At 44.0% G+C, this 20343-nt stretch overlaps 1 protein-coding gene across 1 annotated transcript; it reads left to right on the top strand.

The window, feature by feature from the left end:
- Positions 1 to 13392: 13392 nt before the first annotated feature.
- Positions 13393 to 16062, top strand: LORICRIN (loricrin cornified envelope precursor protein). Its single transcript, XM_037166957.2, is given in 3 exon segments — positions 13393 to 13439; positions 14619 to 15217; positions 15219 to 16062. Coding segments are annotated over 2 exon segments (1215 nt in total). The 5' UTR covers positions 13393 to 13439; positions 14619 to 14639; the 3' UTR covers positions 15856 to 16062.
- The last annotated feature ends 4281 nt before the right edge of the window (positions 16063 to 20343 follow it).

Genomic DNA, 20343 nt, shown 5'->3' with positions numbered 1-20343 from the left:
TTTTTCATTCCCTTCACTGTTGGTTCCCTGTATATATATTTATTTCACTTTGGGTAGCCTTCATTTCTTCCTTCATTTTGCAACTGAGCTCAATCAATTCTGTGAGCATCCTGATTACCAGTGTTTTGGACTCTGCATCGGACAAGTTGTCTATCTCCTTGTCACCTCTTTTTCTGGTATTTTGATCTGCTCTTTCATTTGGGCCATATTTCTTCATCTCAGCTCACCTGTTATGTTGTAAGGGGGTGAAGCTTTAGGCATTTACCAGGGCAGGACAACCCTCTTTGCTGCATGCCAGGGTCCAGCCTTAGCAGGTCTCAGGGTCCCCGAAGGATGGACAGCGCAGGCAACAATGAAAAGTCAGACACCTGTTTAAATGCCATAGAACAGCCAGCCTCTGTGGGTCTGACTGAACTCTCAGAGTTTGATTAAGCTTTATTTTTATAGAGAATGTTACATGGCATCAAAGGAACAGGTGTATGGTGTGATCAGTTAAGCAGAAAAAGTCATAGAGAAGTAACTTGGAAAAGTACAGGAAGTTCTATAGATTCAGTTATGCTAAACAAAGGTTATTTTGACCAGGAGAGCCATTAATCAGACAATTAGAAATAGCTGTATGTACAGAGCTTCAGATATCTATTTATGTATAAATGTTTATTAAAGTTCTTTTGACCTATCCTTTTGGCATAGGTCAAAAGGATACACTAGACTGAACAGTAGTTATAGAATATTTACTAAAAGGCCTTTGTGGTGTCTAACTTAGCTATCCTCCTGTCTAGAATCTTTCTTCATGTACTTTAGACTCTAACTCCTTAGTAATTATTCCTATGTGCTTAGTTTGTAATAGTTAACCAGCTTCCCCTGATTCTTTACCTATCTAATCCCACTAATATATATTCCTGTCAAAGGTAGAGGAGAGGCTCTTACTCTATCAACTTTTAGACATTCAGGGGCTACCCCATCAGGGGGGACTTTTGTTCTATGGCCAAGAAATCATTTTATACAACCTCATTAGAATTTTGCGGATCATGATGACTGAAATTCAGGTGTCTAAAAATCCCACTACCTATTAATAGCAAAGACAAACATGCAAAGAGAGATAGACAGGAAATCCAGCCACAAATGCCTCTGCTGTGCAGATGCATCTCATCCGTCACAACTATGTCAAGGGACGGCTGTTGGTTGGCTCCCAACAGCTGCATTGTGGCACTGTCTGTGGGAGAGGTGTGAGAGAGAGAACAATGCTGCTCATTTGCTCCATGGTAGCCCCACTTTCCAATGAACTTTCCTGTGAGACTGGGAGTTTCTCCCACATGACAACCCCACAGTATTTTACAGCTAGCTTTGAGTCTTCAGTTTCCCATTCAGCCAGCCTTGCCTCACCTGCAGTATCCACTGACTTGTCGCACATACTCTCAGCTCAGCTGTCCATCTCCCATCTCTGCCCCTCCTACGGGTCTGGTTGAATGTTTCTTTGACTCCTTGGTTGTCAAAGTTTCATGCAGTTTGATTGTCTGGCACTTCTGGTTGTTTATTGTTTTTAAATAGGTTGTTATCCTTCTTTTGGTTGTGCAAGGACGCAAAGGATTTCTACCTATGCCTCCATCTTGGCCAGAACTCTAATTTTATTTTTTCATTACAGTTTATATTCAATATTATTTTTTACTAATTTCAGGTATATAGCATAGTGGTTAAACAATCATATGCAATACTTTACAGTGTTCACCCTATTTCCAGTACCCACCTGGGCATAGTTATTACATTGACTATTTTTCCTATATCTACATCTTTCTTTTTTCAATAAACACTGACTCAGTGCCTGATATGTACATAAGCTTCAGGTTTACCAATAGCTGCAAGGTCATCCCTGCCCTCCAGGAGCAAACAATCTTGTTGGGATGTAAAAATAGGACAGAGACTTAATGTCCTCTCCACCCAAACTAAAACACCTGAAATCCAGGCCACTGACAATTCTAGAAGTAGACAATGTGGCATCATTCATTCATCATTCATCCATCCTATCAGCATTCATGGTGGCTGTGCCAGGCATCATGCTGGATGCTTAGATGCAAGACAGTGAATGAACAATGTCTCTCCTCCGAGGAGACCTCAGTCTAGTGGGAGACAGAATCACTGTGCTGGGAGATGAGGTGCTCTCTCAGTCAGACTGAGGTGTTTGGGAAGGTTTTTTAGAGGGATGATGTTGGATAGAGTATTGAAAGGTACATAGAAGTTAGACAAATGAAGGAAAGGGGACATTCACAGGTACAGGAAAAAGGACAAAAAAAACTATGAAGCCATTAAATGCAGCCTGGTTCAGGAGGGTAGCAGCGTATCTGGAGCAAAATGCTTCTATAGGGAAACAGTCAGAAGTAGGCAGAAACTGAACTACATAAGGCCCTTTGGACTAAGAAATCTGGGTTTCATTCTAATGTGGGGACACTAAAGATTTTTAGCAGAAAAATGACATAATCAGGACAAATCCACTGCCATGGTCATGGAGAATGATGTGGGTTGGTTCCAAACATGATTCAGTTCCTGTGGACACTGGGGGCCAGCTGACAATTGAGAATCAGCAAACAACCCTGGGACCTGGGAAGAATGCCTGCAATCCTACCCATTTTCCCAGGAAAGGGGGAATGGATTCTGTAAGAAATAGTTGGGTATGAGAAGATATTAAAGTCTGTGGAGGGCAGGGCTTCTGAGAAAAGAAGATACACACACACAGCACACACATATACACATGCACACACAGATATACACATGCATACACACATCACACATACACCCATATGTATACACATAACAACAGTATGCAAACCAAAATCCAAATCTGGAGAGACCTACCTACAGTTTTTACTGATTTCCAAACCCACTTCTTTCAAGAAGTTCCCGTTTCTTCTTTTCTCTGCATCCCTTTGTCCCTTGGGCTCTTGGCTATCACTGTACTCAGACATCCTAAGAGACTTCTTTTCCAAACACCCACTAAATCATAAACTCCTTCTCTACTCCTTCCTCATATCTTCTCACATACACTAAAACAGGTTGCTTCCAATCACATACCTCCAAGAGAATCCTGGCCTAGAAGACTGAAGAGAAGATGGTGTTTAAGGAGACAAGATGAAAACAACATTTGGGGGGGAAATGATGAATCTGTGGTGTTAGAGAGTCTAGGAGAACTGAATCACTAGGTTCTGCACAAGGAGAATCAGAAAAGACTAAAAGTAAAGGGTTGGGGGTTCCTCCCATAACAAACCTTTTTCCCCACCTACTATGCAGCCACACTGTGCGCATGGAGGAAGATAAAGTCCCTGCCAGCAGTCTACCAGGAAGACAACCCAGACCCACTGAAATTCAATAATGAGTTCCCAAGGGTACAGAGGTCACAGAACAACTGGAAAGTGCAAGTACTAACAATAGGAGTGGGCAATAGAGCACAACCACTAAAATGAATGGTGACAGAGATGGTAAAGGGAATGGGAATATGTGTGAGATAACAATGTGACATGAAAAATAAGAACCCAAAACTGAGAATTTATATACAAGGAAAGTAGAAATAAAAAGAAAAAAGAGAAATATAAAAAGTCATCAAAAGTTGAACATCAGTTGTATTTGGGTACTAGAGTTATAGTTGCCTTTTTTTCTTTGCTTTGCTTTTCAGTTTGTACTGAAGCTACTTTTTCTCTGCATTTTTACAGTAGAATGACTTACTAGAGGATTAGGGAGGCAGTTCTACAACCAAAGGGGAATTACTACCAAGGAGCATTGAGGAGCCAAATTAATCCTTTTCTGGGATCCAAAGTCACATATACTAATTATGGGAAAATCTAAAGCAACCTAGCCTGCCCACATGCCTTTCTTAATCTTGTGCAATTATATCCATCCTGGGTAATGATACTCAGCAAGGGTTACTCATAACACATGCCAACTTTCCTCAAAGGTTCTCCTGCTGTACCCCTCCCTCCTCCTCCTTCTCCATAGTCATCTCTGCTTGGGAATCACTCTTGGAAGGAGAAGTTCCCCAAATGCCCTGATTTGAATCCAAGGCTGGCATCCAGGGAGGTATGAAAGTTTCTGTGTTCTTTCCCAGCAGCTCATGGTTCTTATTGTCCCATCAAGTTTCCTCCTTGTCACTGCTTCTGGCCCTCCTCATCTCTGCCTTCTCTGTGTTCAGGGAAGAGCCATGGAAAAAGAAGCATAGAGGAATCCTAGACGAGAAAAAATCAGGTTGACTTTATAGGTGAAGAAACTGATATCTGGGGGACAGTGCCTTGCCCAAGCTCACAGGTCATTAGTGGTTGGGTCAGGTTTAGAGCACAGATTCTGCAAGACTTCAGAAGAAAAAAAAAATTCTGATCCCTATCATTGAGAACATACCAGAGACTAGCACACCTCACAGCTCCACTGGTGCTACTTTGGGTCTGGCCAGAAAGCTGATCACTGGACCACAGGAGGTCAAGGTCTCTGGAAAGGTGTGTTCTAAGGGATATTCTGAAAAATAGGAAGCAGGAGACAATGGGGAAATTAGAAACCTTGGATAAAAGGTAGAGGATGACAGAGAAGAGCCCTGGACAATTTACTTAAGCTACTCTCCATGGAAAACTAAATCATATTACATTTGTCTTGGGAGATAAGACTAAATTATCATCATTTCTTTGGCTAATCAAAAAATATTTATCAGGCCCTGGCTGGTGTAGCTCAGTGGATTGAGCTCGGGCCTGCGAACCAGACACTCGCGGTTTGATTCCCAGTCAGGGCACATGCTTGGGTTGCAGGCCGGTTCCCTGCAGGCCAGTTCCCAGCAGGGGATGCACAAAGGGCAACCATACATTGATGTTTCTCTCCCTCTCTCCTTCCCTTCCCCTCTAAAGATAAATAAATAAATTAAAAAATAATAATAATAATTTAATTGTGAATAATGTTCTTAAATGCCACTTTAAAACTTGTGACATCATAAATAATTAATAAAGGATTTTATTGTCCTAAAATATATATATATTTATCAAATGCTCACCCTAGGGCCCAGCCCTGAGTTAGATAGGAATATGGAGATTCAGGGGAATCTGATCTTGCTTAGATGGTTCTCCAAGCCAGGAGGGAAGGCCCTAAAAACCTGTTCCATATGTAGACAGTGGTTTCACAGGCCCTCACCTTGAAATTCTCTGAGCACATGGATGGACCCAAACAAAGTCACTACAGACCTACTACCAAATCATGATCATTTCCACCTTTTCAAGCAGTGGAAGATTTGTCCCAAGTCATCCATCTAATTTCAACAAGTTCAACTATTGAAATAAGGAGTATAATTTGAAGAATGAGCAAAAATTAAGGATAACCAGCAAGTCCAAGGAACAAGGTTTATTGGTCAAGACAGAGAGTAGATCCAGATTCTGGTTTTCCGTAGTAAATCTTATTAACAGTCTGGAGGTAAGAGAGCAGTCACACCCACAGCCCAATGCAGCCCCAGGTAATTTCTGAAAGCAGCACCCATGTGTAAGAATTTACTTATGACTTACCAAAAAATCAAGACTGAAGGGATGATAACAAGTCTAATATTCTTTTTGCTATATCACTACCAAATGCTATGGTTAATTTTTGGTATCTTCCTACTTTGAAAAAGATATTCATGATAGGAAGCCTATAATAATTGTACGTATTGTCTCATTCTTTTTTTTTTTTTTTTTTCAGAAGGGCCACAGTGGGAGAAAGGAAGAAAAGGAATTAAGAACAAAAGAGAAAGCATTTGATGAGTGTTTATGTGATGGTAGATAAAAATGTGAGAAAAGGGAAAAAAGGTGAAATTTTTTTGTGAAATTTAGAGATAGATGGTAATGAACTGGTAAGGAGATTCAGTGGTGTTTTACTTCTTTTGTTATCCCATTTTACATATTAAGAAATTCCAGGCTTCGGGACTTCCACCAAGATAGAGGTGTAGGTGGAAACACTTTGCTTCCTCGCACGACCAAATCTAAAAACAACAAAGTTTTAACAACAATAAACACAACCAAACCACAGAAAATTGAACAATATGGAGTCCTAAAACAACGAATCGCTCAGCTAAACCGGTGAGAGGGGCGAAGCCAGCAGCAGAGCGGGTGGGGCAAAAAAGATCCCCCGACCCAGATCCCAGGTGCGGGGTAGCTACGGGTGGACCCAGGGAAGGCGCAGTGCAGCTGGCTGTCTGCAGTCATGCATTTGTGCGCAGATAAACAGGTGAAGAGACGAACATTGAGACAGACCATGCAGGCCCCGGCGCAGGGCAGCGGGCTCGCACATTTGCACTCAGATAAACAGGCAGGGGTGAGTGGTGAGGCGAACAGGGCGAGTGGAGAAGACCGCCATTGCTCCCTCTCTGACCCCGCCCCCACATACAGCATCACAAACCAGCAACCTGGGTGGCCCCGCCCTGGTGAACACCTTAAGGCGCCTTTCCTCATACGTAACAGGCACAAACAGATCAAAATATGGCTCAAGAACAACTCAGAGTCCCAGAGCCAATAAATCTAAGTGATGAAGAAATAGCCAAACTTTCAGATGCACAGTTCAAAACACTGGTGATCAGGATGCTCACAGAACTGGTTGATTTTAGGCACAAATTAGAGGAACATATGAAGGCTAAACTAATTGAAATCAATGGAAATGCACAGAAAACCAATAGTAATGGAAATGAAACTGGGACTCAAATCAAGGGAACAGACCAGAAGGAAGGAAAAAATGACCAAACAGAAAAATATGAAGAAACAAAAATTCAAAAAAATGAGGAGAGGCTTAGGAACCTCCAGGACATCTTTAAATGCTCCAACATCTGAATTATAGGGGTTTCAGAAGGGGAAGAGGAACACCCACGAGTGGAAAACTTATTTGAACAAATAATAAAGAAGAACTTCCCCAATCTGGCAAAGGAAATAGACTTCCAGGAAATCCAGGAAGCTCAGAGAGTCCCACACAAGTTGGACCCAAGAAGGAACACACCAAGGTACATCATCATTACATTAGCCAAGATTAAAATGAAGGAGAGAATCCTAGAAGCAGCAAGAGATAAGGGGACAGTCACCTACAAAGGAGTTCCCATCAGACTGTCAGCTGATTTCTCAAAAGAACCTTACAGGCAAGAAGGGGCTGGAAAGAAGTATTCCAACTCATGAAAACCAAAGACCTACAACCAAGATTGATCTATCCAGCAAAGCTTTCATTTAGAATGGAAGGACAGATTAAGGGCTTCTCAGGTAAGATCAAATTCAAGGAGTTCATCATCACCAAGCCCTTATTATATGAAATGTTAAAGGGACTTACCTAAGAAAAAGAAGATAAAAAAGATGAACAGAGAAAGGACAGCAAACTCACAGTTATTAACAACCACACCTAAAACAAAAGCAAATTAAGAGGACAGCTAGATCAGGATCAGAACCATAGAAATGAAGATCATGTGGAGGGTCAGCAACAGGGAGGGGAGTGGGAGAAGAAGGGGGGAGAAGGTACAGAATATAAGTAGCATAGACAGTAGATAGAAAATAGACAGGGGAGGTAAGAATAGTAGGGGAAATATAGAATCTAAAGAACTTGAGACACGTGTTCATGAACTAAAGGGGGGGAATGGTGGGGGAGGGGTGTGCAGGGTGGAGGGGAATGAAGGGGGGAAAACAGAACAAATGTAATGGCATAATCAATTAAAAAAAGAGGTAAAAAAAGAGAGAAATTCCAGGCTTCAATCGATTACAATTATCTTCATCATTAAAGGCATTCATATCTTCTTGAAAGAATGGATTTGAAACCAAAATGGAAACAGCACTATCTTGCTTTCTAATGACCACAGCAAAGGAGAAGTGCATTGGCACCAGTTATCTCAATTAAAGCTTTACACCAAAGAGCCTAAAGGGCTATGGACTTGAAATGCTTGTACTTTTTCTTGTCATGTTGATTTTAAGATGATGTTTGCCTCAGGAACCAATTAAAACATGGATTTCAGTGGACAGGTTGGTAAAAGAGCCAACGTTCTTGGGCAACCAACCAACAAACACCCTGCATACAAATCCTGAGAGGCCTCATGAGACACTGCCTGACTAGGGGTAGGACTGGGACCCACAAATGCTGCTCACTACTCCTCCCTGCTCATAAAGTTTGTATATGAGCTCAGGAAGTAGGCCCTGAGCCCTCAGGGGCCTGTGCACTTATGAAAGGGCCTTGTGAAAACAGCAATTTACTTCCAGGCCCAGCACATTCCTTGGGTATCATAACTGTTCAGCAATAAACACTTTTACTGTCACTTTTAACTGCCCCTTGATCTCACTGTCAACACTGGAAGAACTCTTGTCAGGAGAAAGAAGTCACACTCTGAATCTATAGTGGAAGGAGTACCGAGCTTGAGGGTGGGGGGTGGGCAGAGATCCAGAGTCCATCTTGGCCTTGGGAAGAGGTTTAGCTTTTCTGAGCCTTGGGTTCACCTATCTTTGCAAATGTTGAGTTTAATTGGATGATCTCTACATGTCCTTCCAGCTCCTGCAGTCTACCAATGCATAGAATTGTCCCTGAGGATCTGGGAGCATCCGTAAGAGAATCTCTTCCCAGTCTCCTAGAGGGTGTGAACTTGAGCCTGAATGGGGTGTCATCCCTTCCTTCTGCTTTTACTGATCCAAAAAGAAGTGCTACACAGTACTTAAAAAGAACACAAGGTTTAGCATCAAAAGATCTGAGTCTGAATCCAGGCTTTCCTGCTTAACAGCTATGGGAATTTGAGCAATCCCACTAGCCTCTATGAGCCACTTCTCATTTGGGAAATGAGGATAACATATCACTGAGCACACAGGACTGTTGTGGGGAAGAACACGACATGAATGTGAAAGTGGTCTATAAACCAAGAGTCTGTCTACATGGAAAGTGTCTGAGCCAGACAAAGCACATCATGAGGGCACTACTCACTTTGCATACTATTCCACAAGCTATGTGGGAACCTTTGAACTACTCAGCTGTGCTCCTCCTCCATAGAAAGAAGTGATAGAACCTGCAAGGGTCTCAAGAGTCAATGTGTTCTGATAAAGTCCAAAGAGGCTATAAACTCTATAAATCTTAGGATGCATAGTAAAGAACTAATAAGAACCATCCTCTCAAGGACAATTATAACTTGAAAAAATAAACAAATGGGACTACATCAAATTAAAAAGCTTCTGCATGGCCAAAGAAACATCAAAATGAAGAGGGAACTGACTTTTGGGAGAACATATTTGCCAGTGATACATTGGACAAGGGTTTAATCTCCAAAATATATAAAGAACTCATACGACTCAACACCAGGAAGACAAACAATCCAATTAAAAAGTAGACAAAGGATCTGAATAGATACTTCTCCAAAGAAGACATAAAGATGGCCCATAGACATATGAAAAGATGTTCAACATCATTTACCATTAGAGAGATGCAAATTAAAACCACAATGAAATATCACCTCATACCTGCCAGAATGGCTGTCATTAATAAATCAATAAACAAAAGTGCTAGTGAGGATGTGGAGAAAATGGACCCTAGTGCATTTTTTGTTGTGAAAAACAGTATCAAATTCCCTCAAAAAATTAAAAATGGAACTGCCTTTTGACCCAGTGATTCCACTGCTAGGAATATACCCTAAGAATCCTGGAAAACCAATTCAAAAGAACTTATGAACCCCTATGTTTATAGCAGCACTATTTACAATAGCCAAGTGCTGGAAACAACCTAAGTATTCATCAGTAGATGAGTGGGTCAAAAAACTGTGGTACATTTACACAGTGGAATATTATGCAGCATAAAGAAGGAACTCTTATCTTTTACAACAGCATGGGTGGAACTAGAGAATATTATGCTAAGTGAAATACGCCAGTTGGTGAAAGATAAATACCACATGATCTCACTTATAAGGGCAATCTAATGAACAAAATTAACTAATGAGCAAAATAGAAACAGAGACATGGAAACATGGAACCAACTGACAGAGGCCAGAAGGGAGCAGAGTTGTGAGCCACTACAGAGCTGGACCTCTCCCAGACCTGTAAGCTGTTTTCCCCACTTAGCAACCAGAGTCAACCATCTCTTCAAAAACTGCTTACCCAGGAAGCTGGAGAGAGTCAGAAAATTTCAGCCAACAGGGTACTGAGGCTCTGAGACACCTTCTGGGCCCACACTCTTAAGAGAAAACTGTTCCCCCTCAAACCAACCACTCTAAGGGCTTCCAAGCTCTATGCCTGCCCTGCCAGCACTCCCAATCCCCTACCCTGTGTCCACTTTATTCTTTACAAGTCACCTATTGCCCTTTCTCCCTCAGTCAGGACTGTTGTCAGCATTCAGTCATGAGAATTCATTTATAGCTTTAGGTATTCAAAAATTGTGATGAGCAGGCTTCTATCACATTGAGGATTTCCCAAACTCAAGAGCTGTAACCTCCCCTCAGACTAGGGATTGCCTGGACACAGGGTTCATGTCTCCCTCATACCATGGCTATTGTTAGTCAATGGGTCTCAAGAATCCCTTCCAATTCCACCAGGATTTATGGAAGACCTATTAATGCTGTGCACCACCCTGGGCACTGTGAAACATTTGCTTTACAGTCTGTCCCCTCTAAGGATGTATGTCCAAGCAGAAACCATGTCCTAATCTGTCAGACTGCAGATCCCAGACCTGCCAGCAAGCACAGTCAGAGTTAAATGTCTAAAAGGTATAAATCTTAAAAGTCTGACATGCCAAGTTTTACATAACTCAAAATACCTAAGTGTACTAATTCTACAAGCTTCCATCATTTTCTTGCTGATATGCTAAATAAAGATCAGCAATGGCTATCCATATAGATATCCCTTTGGGACTACTGCTGGTCTAGAGGAATAAATTGGGGAACCAGGTTCATACAATCACACCTCAGGCAAAGTTAACTCAAGCCGAGAACCCAAGGATCTGGCACTGCTCTCAAGACTATATTGAATCAGCCTCTTCTACGTGTTAGCAAAGTAGATGTACTAGTTGGAAGGTTTTCCTAACGAAACACCACTATACAGGATAGCAGAGACAGTCAAGGAGTCACTCCCTTCCCCAAATCTACCAAGGAGATCCATGCACAGCTTTGAAAGGCTTTGGCCTCTTCCTTCATGCTTAGCACAGTGTCCAGTACACTTGTGTTGGCTAGATTAATGAAAGAAAAAAAACTACACTCCTCAGTCTGATAGAAAAAAAAATTATACCTTTTTTTAAAAGACATACAGCCTCCAAATTAATATTGGCAACTTGAAAACTATTAACTCTTTGAGGTCACTCGCACTTAAGGTGCCCAAACTTTTCAATGTCAAGAAAAGTAACATCGCCCTCAAAAAATATATGTATGGCCTGGCTGGTATGGCTCAGTGGATTGAGCACAGGTCTGCAAATTGCAGACAATTGCAGTTCGATTCCCAGTCAGGGCACATGCCTGGGTTGCAGGCCAGTTCCCAGCAGGGGACCCATGAGAGACAACCACACATGATGTTCTCTCCCTCTCTTCTTCCCTTTCCCTCTAAAGATAAATAAAATGTTTTTTAATGTGTGTGTGTGTATGTGTGTGTGTAGTAACCAATATATAATAGCCAAATTTTCATTTTGATAAGGACATGAAAGAAATGAAATTTCCTGTCACTATCACTTTTAAAATAAATGGTATTTTAACACCAAGAAAAAAGTAGAAAGTTCATGATTTCAGAATGAAAGATTTTCCTTCTCAAGAACACACCACTGATATACTTTTAGTTACATTTTCCTAAGAACTATAGAACACACAGATGAGGCTAACATGGGCCCACAGATCAGTGCTAAAACATGGTCCATGTGAGCTCCCCTTCTCTAGTACAACTCAACTGAAAAAACTGTTCTTTTTTGTACCCATGGCAATCATCTAGTTGGTAGCTGTTTCCTTGCAAAATCTCCATGTGCTTCAGCTTCAAACTGAGAAACCTGCCTTCCCCAACAGATGCCAACTCCCTCTCCTGGCTATTCTCCGAGGAGGGAGTACCTGTGTTCACCTGGGTTCATGCTGTCCAAACTAAAACTAGTGCCACAAGTTTCCAAAGGTCACAGCCTAATCAGGATCTTTTGGATAATTAAAACTCCATCATAATTAACCATCAATTTATCATTGGAGCTATCATTATAACACATAGCTGGGTGGAACAAAGTTCAAATGTGGTATCTCAAACAATAGCAATTGAGTCCAAATGATGAAAGAAGGAGGAGCATGCTGTTCTTCAAACAAAGAGGTGATGCTACTGGCCCAGGGTCAACAAGAAAGTTTTGAGTTGTTTTCCTAAAGAAGAGCTTGCTTCAAGTCATCCATGGACTCCCTCCTTGGTGTTCAAGGGTAGTCCAAGTTAGAAACAAGAATGTATTATTATATGAGAAAACAATGAAAAGAGCAGCTTCACCTTCTACACTTTACATAAAACTATTCCCTCTTGACAGGCCCATAAATGGGCCTATTCCTATTTGATAGATAAAGTAACTGAGCTTGTTCATTCAAGTCAGAAAATACTGAGTTTCCCATGTTGCAGGTACTATTACGGTGCTGTGACTTTGCCCAAAGTGACACAGGTGGCAAATAGCAAAGGGATGCACCCAAACTCAGACACCTAACCTCAAGTCCATTTCATTCCATGGCTGCCTACTAGGCTGAGGTCACTGTTGCCACACAAGAACACATGACAACAAAGCCAAATGGCTGTGGTGGCAAGGACTACATGGTTAATCTCTAGCTTGCTCCTCTGCAAGAAAACTCAATATCTATGACCACTTTTCACAGACTCCTGCTTTTCACAGTCTCCAGGAACAAATCAAAGTACTATCCAGTGTCCTATTAGTTACAGCAGTACCCATGGTGTTCAGCCCAGAACTCGGTGCTAGGAAAAAGCTAACGGACAAGACAAAAACATCCCAGCAAAGCACATAGGACCCTGGGGAATAGACTTTGTAAAAACAGGGGCAAGTTCTCTTTAAAATTACAAGGGTTTCCTAGCAATGGGATCAGAATCCAAATTGTAGAATTTGAAAGGTTCCGCTCCTTGGACCAAGAACTGAAATCTTCGGTGTGAGTCTCTTAGGCCACCTCAAGAGTTGGGGCCATATTTCTCAAGCATGGCCCTCTGGTTATGGCATGTACCCCATGCTAGAAGTTCTGAAAACAATGTCAGCCATCCATTCTGGCTGGCCAGCCCCCTGCCCAGCCTGCCACATGGTTGCATCAGAGAATGGGCAAGTCACACACTAGGCTGCCCATCTCAAGAATGTCAAAATCTTCATGAATGCTTGCAATCGCAGAGAGGTGGGGTGACAACATGGGTCATGTAATAAGAGGCTGGCCCAGATCAATAGCTGACTCACAGCTAAGATATAAAACCTCAGGAGGTACAGTGCTCTTCACACACCCAGCGTCTCCCTCTCCTCGCTCACCCTTCCTTCGGGTAAGTGTGGGTTCTACTGACCCTGGACTTTTTAACTGGTCTGGCCCAGGCCTGCATAGGCTAGGTGGAGCAGCGGGCAGAGAGGCAAGGTATCTCTCTGCCTTGAGAGCGACTGGGCCTCTGCCTTCCCAACTGCATTCATGTTTAGAGGGGATTCTGGCAGGCAAGAAAGTGGGGCTAAGCCGCTGTTGTGCAGATGGTGTTTGGTCTTCTGGCCAGAATGTACCCTTCACAAAGCAAGACTATGTCCTATCTCTCTGGTACCCCTGTAGCAGCAGACCTGGTGCTGGACACAGCGGGGGCACTCTACAGAGACTGTCCCAGAAGGCCTGTGACTGGGCTGGACCTCATGAACTTGTCGGGAGAGGCTCAGCCTATTCTCGCAAAATAGTAGGGAGAATGAGTCAGAGAATGCTGCAGATGGGGGAGATGGTAGTAACCCTGAGAATCCTGCTTTACAGAGGGAGAAGTTCTGAGAGAAAAATGAGAGAGGACACAATTTCCTATTAGCTTGGTCCCCTCAATCAAGCTTGGACTTAACAAGTAGTAAGGGTGATAGTTAATGTCATCTAATGAGATGGTCATCCAAAAGACCAATGGGGTCCAGACAGGACCACAGGGGAGCCTTCCTTTTCTAATAACTGACCCCGGATCATGGCCAAGCTCAGCGGGATAGACCAAGAGCTTGAACAGTTTCTGCAGAGAATACGGTTCAACGGCCCTCTACCTTCTGACAAACCTTGTGTTCTGAAGGGAATGGGTAAAATCATCCCCACACCCCAGGTAAAGGTTTGTGATAATCTTCTACTTGTACTCAGGAAATCATTGTTGGGATTTGAAGAGATCTTAGAGATGACGTGCTCTACCCTCTCCTTTTACAGGAATTGAGGAAACGGGTGAGAGCTCCAAAATCACACAAGAGACCAGAGGCAGAGCTGGGAGAGAGACAGAGAAAGAAATGGGCACCACTAACTAGGCTATGTAGCGAGCTGATGCTCCTCTTTTCTAAAAACACCAATCCTAAGAATTCCAGCTGAAAGTTCTCTGAGATTTGAACGGGGAGACAGCATGGAGCCTGGCCTGGCAGTGCTACTTGGGATGATGGGTTGTCATGGCTACAGCTGCCTCCTCCCCTGAATCTTCTTGTCCAGTGATGCGCTCTCTGCTCTCCTTCCACAGTTCCCTTCCTCCTCAGACGAGATGTCTCACCAGAGAAAGCAGCCCACCCCTCAGCCCCCAGTGTTCTGTGGGAAAACCTCCGGCGGCGGCGGCGGCGGCGGCGGCGGCTCCGGCTGTGGAGGTGGCTACTCCGGCGGCGGCGGCGGCGGCGGCTCTGGAGGCTGCGGAGGTGGTTCCGGCGTAGTTATCAAGTCCTCTGGCGGCGGCGGCGGCTCCGGCTGTGGAGGTGGCTACTCCGGCGGCGGCGGCGGCGGCTCCGGCTGTGGGGGTGGCTACTCTGGCGGCGGCGGCGGCGGCTCTGGAGGCTGCGGAGGTGGTTCCGGCGTAGTTGTCAAGTCCTCTGGCGGCGGCGGCGGCTCCGGCTGTGGAGGTGGCTACTCCGGCGGCGGCGGCGGCGGCTCCGGCTGTGGAGGTGGCTACTCCGGCGGCGGCGGCGGCTCTGGAGGCTGCGGAGGTGGTTCCGGCGTAGTTGTCAAGTCCTCTGGCGGCGGCGGCGGCTCCGGCTGTGGGGGTGGCTACTCCGGCGGCGGCGGCGGCGGCGGCTCGGAGGCTGGGGGTGGGCGTAGTTGTAAGTCCTCTGGCGGCGGCGGCGGTGGGTGGGGGTGGCTACTCCGGCGGCGGCGGCGGCTCCGGCTGCGGGGGTGGCTACTCCGGCGGCGGCGGTGGCGGCTCTGGAGGCTGCGGAGGTGGTTCCGGCGTTGTCGTCAAGTCCGTTGGCGGCGGCTCGTCTGGAGGCGGCTCCGGCTGCGGTGGCTACTCAGGCGGTGGTGGAGGCTCCGGCTGCGGCGGGGGCTCGTCCGGCGGAGGCTCCAGCTGTGGTGGCTACTCTGGCGGCGGCGGCGGCGGCGGCTCCTGCGAGCAGGTCACGTACCAGAGCTACGGAGGAAGCTCAAGCGGCGGCGGCGGCGGCTCCGGCTGTGGAGGCGGCTACTCCGGCGGCGGCTCCAGCTGTGGGGGTGGCGGTTACTCTGGCGGCGGCTCCGGTTGCTCTTCCCAGCAGACCACCCAGACCTCGTGCGCGCCCCAGCAGAGCTGTGGAGGGGGGTCGTCTGGAGGCGGCGGCAGTTCGAGTTGCGGAGGCGGCTCCTCAGGGGGTGGCGGTGGCAGTGGCTGCTTCTCCGGCGGCAATTCGGGTTGCGGAGGCGGCTCCTCAGGGGGCGGCGGCGGCTCCTCTGGGGGCGTCCCGGTCTGCCACCAGACCCAGCAGAAGCAGGCGCCTACCTGGCCATGCAAGTAAGGCCCTGTGGACCCCACGGGGGCGAAGGAGCTGGAGCTGTTTTCCGTGGGCGCCGATGGGCTTAGTGCTCTCATGATATTGCCTTGAGGTTTCCAAATTTATGTTTTAACCCACCTGCAACAAGTCATTGAGCATTCATGCTGCGTTTTGTTCTGCAGTTTTTCTGCCTTACTTGCTGTACAACTACCTCCCAACCCCGATGCCTCCTCAGCCAATAAATTTGCAAATCATGAGAATTTCTGGGTGTCCAGCAGTCTTTGTAACTTCCAGCTTCATTCCATTCTTTCTCTCTCTTTTTCTCCATTCCCTCGCCGATAGGTACATTCATCCAACAAATATATTTATTCTATTGACAGGGGGAGGGTAGGTGGGTAGATGAGGGTGACCAGGGGTGGGAAGAATGGCTGGTAACCAAAGATGTGAACTCTGATTTTGGCCTTAAGGTCTCAAAAGGCTCCCAAAACACAGAGATCCTGGGGGAAAAAAAAGATTTCAATAAATAGTTCCATTGCATTGAGTAGCCACCGTAGGTCTTCTCATCAAGCTCAATGGTTTTTAAAGATAGGGCTACCCTGGTCAGATGCTGTCTCATAGTCCAAAGCCTACTCTGCAAAGTCTGAAAACAAGGTAGCTGAACCTTAGGGACAACAAGTTTATGCTACGCAGGCTGACAGAAGGAATAATTGGGTCAAGTATCTGTGAGCCTCTAGAGTGTGTAAGGCTTTTACTAGGCACCTGTAGGAACAAGAAGTAGAGGAGCTGTTTCCTGCACTCTTGAAGGAGCTTCACCCAACTTAGAAAAATAAAGTGTATAAGGTGTTACACACCAGTATCAGAGCATGGGGAAACACATGAAGTTTTCCACTTAGCAAGAGAGAAGTTACCGTTACTCCACTACATAATATGGAACATCAAAAGAGATGTAGAACATCAGCCAGGTCAGAAACTTTCAAGGCTCTATTTCATCTCCTGATTCTATGTGCCCTAAGTAAATGCCAATGTATGAATTTATTCAATGCAAAATACCTGCTAAATTTTTTTTAAAAAGCATTATTTCTACCCATTCACACTTGGGTAGAAAGAATTGGAACAGAAGGACAAATTATCTTTCTCAAGCTCTTCTATTTACAGTCACTACCACCTTCATCATTTTACAACAGTAACTTATGAAGATCAAAACAGGTATGAGCTTTAAAGATATAATAGCCCAACCATTGCAAAATGTGTGTGTGTGTTTTTAATTAAAGGAGAACTTTTAGCTCTGTCCAGATGTAGTAGATGTATTTTCCCTGTTAATCCTGCTAACTATAGCTAAAATATCAAGACTTAATGTATAAAACAAATATAAGAAGAGTCATAAAGGTAGAAAGAATAATGGCAAAGTAGGTAGAGTCTTCAGAACTTGAGAAGTGACACAACGATAGTTGCCTAGGTTTTCTTTAAACCTCTATATATCCCAGATTTGGCACCAGAAAGTCTGCAACCAAGAAATGCCAACAGGTGCAGACAAGAAATAGTCCTAAGAAAATCTGCTTTCTTTACCCAAAGATCTGGAAAGAGACCTCTTCCAGCAATATCCATCCTACTTTAGCCAAACATCATAGAAAAAATGAATAGGAATATGAGACTTAACACCTGTTCCCAGTGGTAAAGAGATAACACCTTACACACATATCTAACAGACAACAGTATTATCAGAAGCCTGCTATAGTTGAAGATTTAAAAATGATAGTCTCCCAACATAATACCAAAATGTCCAGCACACAATCAAAAATCACTCATCACACAAAGAACCAGGAAAATCTCAACTTGAATAAGAAAAGACATAATTAATATATACTAACATTAAAATGATACAAATTTGGGGATTTTGTGAGTGATATTTTTTAAAAGATATAAAAATGTTTTAACAAGAAATCACAAACATGAAACAAATGAAAAAATTAAAAGTCTTGGCAAAAAAAAAAGGAGATACAAAGAAGAATCAAGGGCAAATTTTAGAACTAAAAATATAATAGTCAATTATAGAATTGAGTTCTAGAATTAAAAAAATATAAAACTGACTGGACAGGCTCAGCAGCAGAATGGAGATAACAAAGTAAAGAACCACTGACCTAAACTTCTGGTCAAGATGGTGACATAGGCAGACATGGTTCGCCTCTTTGCATAACTGCATCAAAGTTACAACTAAAATGTAGAACAACCATCACTCAGAACCATCAGAAATTGAGTTGAATGGCAGTCTGACAACTATGGAATTAAAGAAACCACATCCATCCAGATTGGTAGGAGGGGTGCAGACGCAGAATGAGCTGGCACCACATCCATGTGTGATGGATAAAAATTTGAAAGAGATATCTTAGCAGCAAGGAGTCCCAGCCCCACACCAGGCCCCTCAGCCTAGGGTTCCAGTGCCAGGAAGATAAGTCCCCACAACTGCTAGCTGCAAAAACCAGCAGAGGGTGAGTTGCTGAAAGAAACCTATGGAGGCCCAAGCAGTTCCTCTTAATAAACCCACGCATGGACTCACCTACTCAGACTCACTCCATCTGAGCTTCAGCAGTGGGGTGGAAGCTTGAAGGGCACCAGTGGCACACTGGGAGACGCTGAAGTGTCTGGCATCAGGGTGAGCAGAGGCCATTGTCCCTTTTATGACCCTTCCTCCCAAAGAACCACAAAGCCATCAGGCTGGTGTATATCTGAGACTCCAACGACCTGGCTAACACAGTCTGACCTGCCTTGCAGACCCTCAGAAACTCCACAGCACCCAACTGATGGGCCCACCCAAGTTGCTTTTCCATATGAATGGCTGGTCTCAGCTCATACTGTACTACTTCCTAAATCCTCTCAAAAAAAAAAGCAACAGCTGGCCTCAGTGAGCACCAGGTACAGCACTAGAAGCAGCCAGACCAGATTCATAGCTTGGCTTCGCCTGGGAGTCTCCAAGCCCAGCACAAGTAGCAGCTATCTCAGATTGCTTTATAGCTCATGCAGGGTGGCCCTGGGCAAAACACAGGTGGGGGCTGACCTTGGCCTGCACCACCAGGAAAACCAGGAAGGCCAGCACTCCCAGTGGACAGCTACAGACCGTGTCGGAGCACCACCACCCTGCCCCTACACAGCTGTCCTCCACACAGGGTGGAAGTTCATGATCAGTGGTCAAGGTCAGTCCTTGCAGCACACTGGCCTGGGTAAATCCCTCTCATTGATCTGCCAACAGCAACCAAAGCTCAAGTTTAAGAAGGGGTATACTCAGCCCACATGAAGGGCACTCCTCAAATACCCTGCTTGGGTAATAGTGTTCCAGGAAAATGAAGCAACCAGACACTGAGGGTTTCTGGAATACGAGGTTTTATTAACGTGTACAGGCCCAGAGGAGTCAGTATCCAAATTCTGAGCCCCGAACAAAGGATTCTTGGGGTTTTTATAGTTTACAGGGTCTTCTTGTCTACGTAGCAAACCCGGATACAGAAGCGGAATGCGGAAGTTAGTTCTAGCTATGGGACAGAAGCAGAGTACAAAAGCTAAATTCGAAGGTCGGTTTTTATCAGCAGTGGTGTTAATCTCAGTCCTAGCTAATGCACTGTTGTTTACTTATCCTAGACAGCCCCATCATTCTCCCTAGGGTGCCTGGGGCCTGGGCAAATAAAGGTTAAACAGAGGTTCTTTAAAGTTTCCCATATCAATAGGAGAGGCTGTGCCACTGGACCCTACAGGACTCAGCACCAAGGACCATTGGTTGACATATCTCATTCAAACAGTGCACATTCTGTGGTTTAGTCTAAAATAATAAATGAATACCTCAACATTTAAGTACTCAACACACATCTTGAGAAATAATTAGCAATAGTTTAGAAGCTTGTTGAGTGTCTTTTCTATTACATCCTCCAATCTCATCTTGCCCTAAGTCTGTGATAATCATCTCCTTAAATTTTACAACACGTGTATATGGCTACATCATGCAATAATTCATTTTGACCATGTTTTATTTATATAAATAGGTTAATACTTTGTTATTTTCTATGATATGCTTACTTTACCCAACATTAAGTTTTTGAGATTCATCAATTTTGAAGCATAAAATTATTAAATTTTTACTGCTGCATAGAATTCTACTTGTGATTGTAGTACAATATATTTATTGTACTGTTGAATTGTTTTTCAGGTTTTACAATGCTACTATGAACATTTTTGTACATATTTCTTTGGGTCCATGTGCAAGTTTTCATGGAATTAGCAGAATGGCCAGATGCTGTGTTATGCACATTTACTTTATCAAGTTGCGAATACCATTTATTTTTTTAAATGGTTTTTGCAATTTACATTTACATTAGCATTATATAAAAGTTCTTGTTTCTCCACATCCTCACCAATATAAGGTATTGTCAGAAATTTTAATTTTTACTAATTCATGGATATTTTATTATGGTTTTAACTTCAACTTTGGTTTCTTCTGCTGTTCAGTTTTAGATTTCTTAAATTATATAG

This window comes from Artibeus jamaicensis, unplaced genomic scaffold (genome assembly GCF_021234435.1).
Source record: "Artibeus jamaicensis isolate MK-2021 breed Jamaican fruit bat unplaced genomic scaffold, CSHL_Jam_final contig_1715, whole genome shotgun sequence".
Classification (NCBI taxonomy): Eukaryota; Metazoa; Chordata; class Mammalia; order Chiroptera; family Phyllostomidae; genus Artibeus; species Artibeus jamaicensis.
The sequence above is the reverse complement of the archived record's forward strand: the minus strand, read 5'-3'. Positions and strand labels throughout refer to the sequence as shown.